Here is a 2230-nt window from a genome sequence, read left to right as displayed (position 1 = left end):
GCCACACTGTACAATGTAGCCACATGTAGAATGTGGTGCAGCAGAATGATGTTTCTGCATGCTATTCTGCCCATCCATAACCTACCAAAGCATTTTGGCTTTGGATTTGGCGTTGGTTGTATTACACCATGCACACTAAATGACTATCATCAAACAACAAACTGATCAAATCGTACCAACTACAGAGCAAGTTGCAACTTCCAGCTCGTTGCACAATGGCGAGGAACATAACAATGCACATATGCACTTGCATACATGCACTCATGCCTGCACGCATGCAAGGAGACACACACACACACTTGCATCCACCCTCAGAGGCCCTTGGCATGGTGATAAACTGCACTCATGACTGAGTCAAACCAGTCCAACCATGCATAGACACTACAAAGTGACACCAGGGAACATTACTTAATTAATACTTAATTCATATTTCTTACCACAAAATCATTGCTGTCTCCTTAGCGCTCTTTACAGAGTGAGAATGAAAGAAGAATGACTCTGATGACTTTCCACCTAGACCTGACACTTTTTCCATACTCAGGTCCACCGTAGCTAAAATAATGAAAGAGAAAGTGTAAGTGTTTGTATGTGTATACATATGTATGTATGTATGTATGTATGTATGTATGTATGTATGTATGTATGCTCCCTCTAACATCTCCTTCCCCCAGTATCTACCTTCATGCCCTCCTCCCAGCTGATCCACAGGTCTCCTCTAGTGAGAAAGCAGGCAACAGCATGTCTGGCCAGGTGGTGGATCCAGCCCTCCTGTCTCAGCTGGGTCATGATGGCGTCAATCCAGGGGAACCCTGTCCTCCCCTCGGCCCACTTGGCCAGCGCTTCCGGGTTGCGGTCCCAGGAGATCTGCACACACACCAGATTGCCCTCCATTTTGTCGAAGCGGGGGTTGTTGGTGGCTGTGGTGTAGAAGAACTCGCGCCACAACAGCTGGCCATAGAGCGAGAGGGGCGGAGAGCTGTTTTTTTTCACCTTCCTGTAGAGGTCAGTGAGTTTGAAGTAAAAGAGGCGACAGGAGAGGCAGCCGAAGCGGAGGTAGGGGCTGAGGCCTGTGGGGCTGGCCAGCAGGGAGTTGGCGTTCATCCTGGGACGCTCAAAGGTGGCCACCCATGCCTGGAACACAGAAGGTTAGTGTTTGGGATACAGTGCAACACACTGACAAGGAGTTCAGAAAATAAAGTCAACAAGGTCGTTTTTTTTGGAGGGGGGTTGAATTGACTGAATTGAAATGGAATTGACCCCAACCCTAGTACTGTGTGTCCACCACACTGGCTCAGTAGTGCTGGGATATAAAGAAGGGACTACTCCTCACCTTTCTCTCCAGGTGCCTCTCCAGGCGAGTGAGGGCCTCCATCTCTCCCCCTGGCCATACGGCTGTAGCCAGGCCTTCGGTCTCAAAGCCAAGCTCCTCCAGGGAGGGCACGGCAAACTTGTCGTCATGGTCATCACTGATGGGCGTGGCACACTTCCTCATGACCTCAGCAGTGATGATCTCAGCGGGTGATTCCACGGCATCCATGTGACTGATGAGCGCCTGGAAACTCTTGTAGGTGAGAGGGGACTGGCCTCCGTTTAGCTCGATGATCCTACAGAGACACATGGACAGACATGGAGGTATTTAGTGCATCACGTAACACTAGTATCATGGTATTGTTCATGAATATGTTGCTAATACATCATGTTTGTGTATTTGCACAACTTGATCACTTGGGTTGTATTCTCACAATATCTACTGTGCGTGTGTATGTGTGTGTGTGTGTGTGTGTGTGTGTGTGTGTGTGTGTGTGTGTGTGTGTGTGTGTGTGTGTGTGTGTGTGTGTGTGTGTGTGTGTGCATGACTGGGTGTGGAGGGGTGGGGGCGGGGGGGGGGGAGAAGATGCAGCTGAGATATGGGCTAAGGGGGAGGATCTCATTGACAACCCATAAAAGGTTACTCTGAGTTGGAATAGTTGGAGAGCACATCCCCAGAGTGTGACTAACACATGGACAAGGAGTAAAGTACAGAACAGAATGACCACTGTTAGGGAATTTCTACTGTTCTTTATAGTCAACACAGCCTACTGTGAGGCGCCAGAGGTACCAGGGGCCATCTTCAGAACAGAGGGAGGTGTCATAGAAATGGGATACTGCTTTGGAGTCGACTACATCGCTGTTTTCAGATCAGCTCTTGAGGGAGACCAGCTACTGGTTAATTCCTCGGATGAGACGGCAC

The 2230-nt window shown here is 49.2% G+C and overlaps 1 protein-coding gene across 1 annotated transcript; it reads right to left on the bottom strand.

The window, feature by feature from the left end:
- Positions 1 to 651: 651 nt before the first annotated feature.
- LOC139378132 (cryptochrome-1-like) lies at positions 652 to 1552 on the bottom strand. The gene is made up of 2 exons (XM_071120557.1): positions 1331 to 1552; positions 652 to 1131 (listed from the first exon to the last, which is right to left on the bottom strand). The coding sequence occupies exons 1-2, from the start codon at positions 1535 to 1537 to the stop codon at positions 652 to 654; spliced, it is 687 nt and encodes a 228-aa protein (XP_070976658.1). The 5' UTR covers positions 1538 to 1552.
- Positions 1553 to 2230: the final 678 nt, after the last annotated feature.

The sequence above is a fragment of the Oncorhynchus clarkii genome, chromosome 2 (assembly GCF_045791955.1).
Source record: "Oncorhynchus clarkii lewisi isolate Uvic-CL-2024 chromosome 2, UVic_Ocla_1.0, whole genome shotgun sequence".
Taxonomy (NCBI): domain Eukaryota; kingdom Metazoa; phylum Chordata; class Actinopteri; order Salmoniformes; family Salmonidae; genus Oncorhynchus; species Oncorhynchus clarkii.
Note: the sequence above shows the minus strand (reverse complement) of the source record. Positions and strands in the feature narration are given on the sequence as shown.

Coding starts and splice junctions, on each gene's coding strand:
- LOC139378132 (XM_071120557.1), bottom strand. CDS start 1,537: ATGGATGCCGTGGAATCACCCGCTGAGATCATCACTGCTGAGGTCATG. Junction 1,132..1,330: donor AGAGGCACCTGGAGAGAAAG/GTGAGGAGTAGT, acceptor TCTGTGTTCCAG/GCATGGGTGGCCACCTTTGA.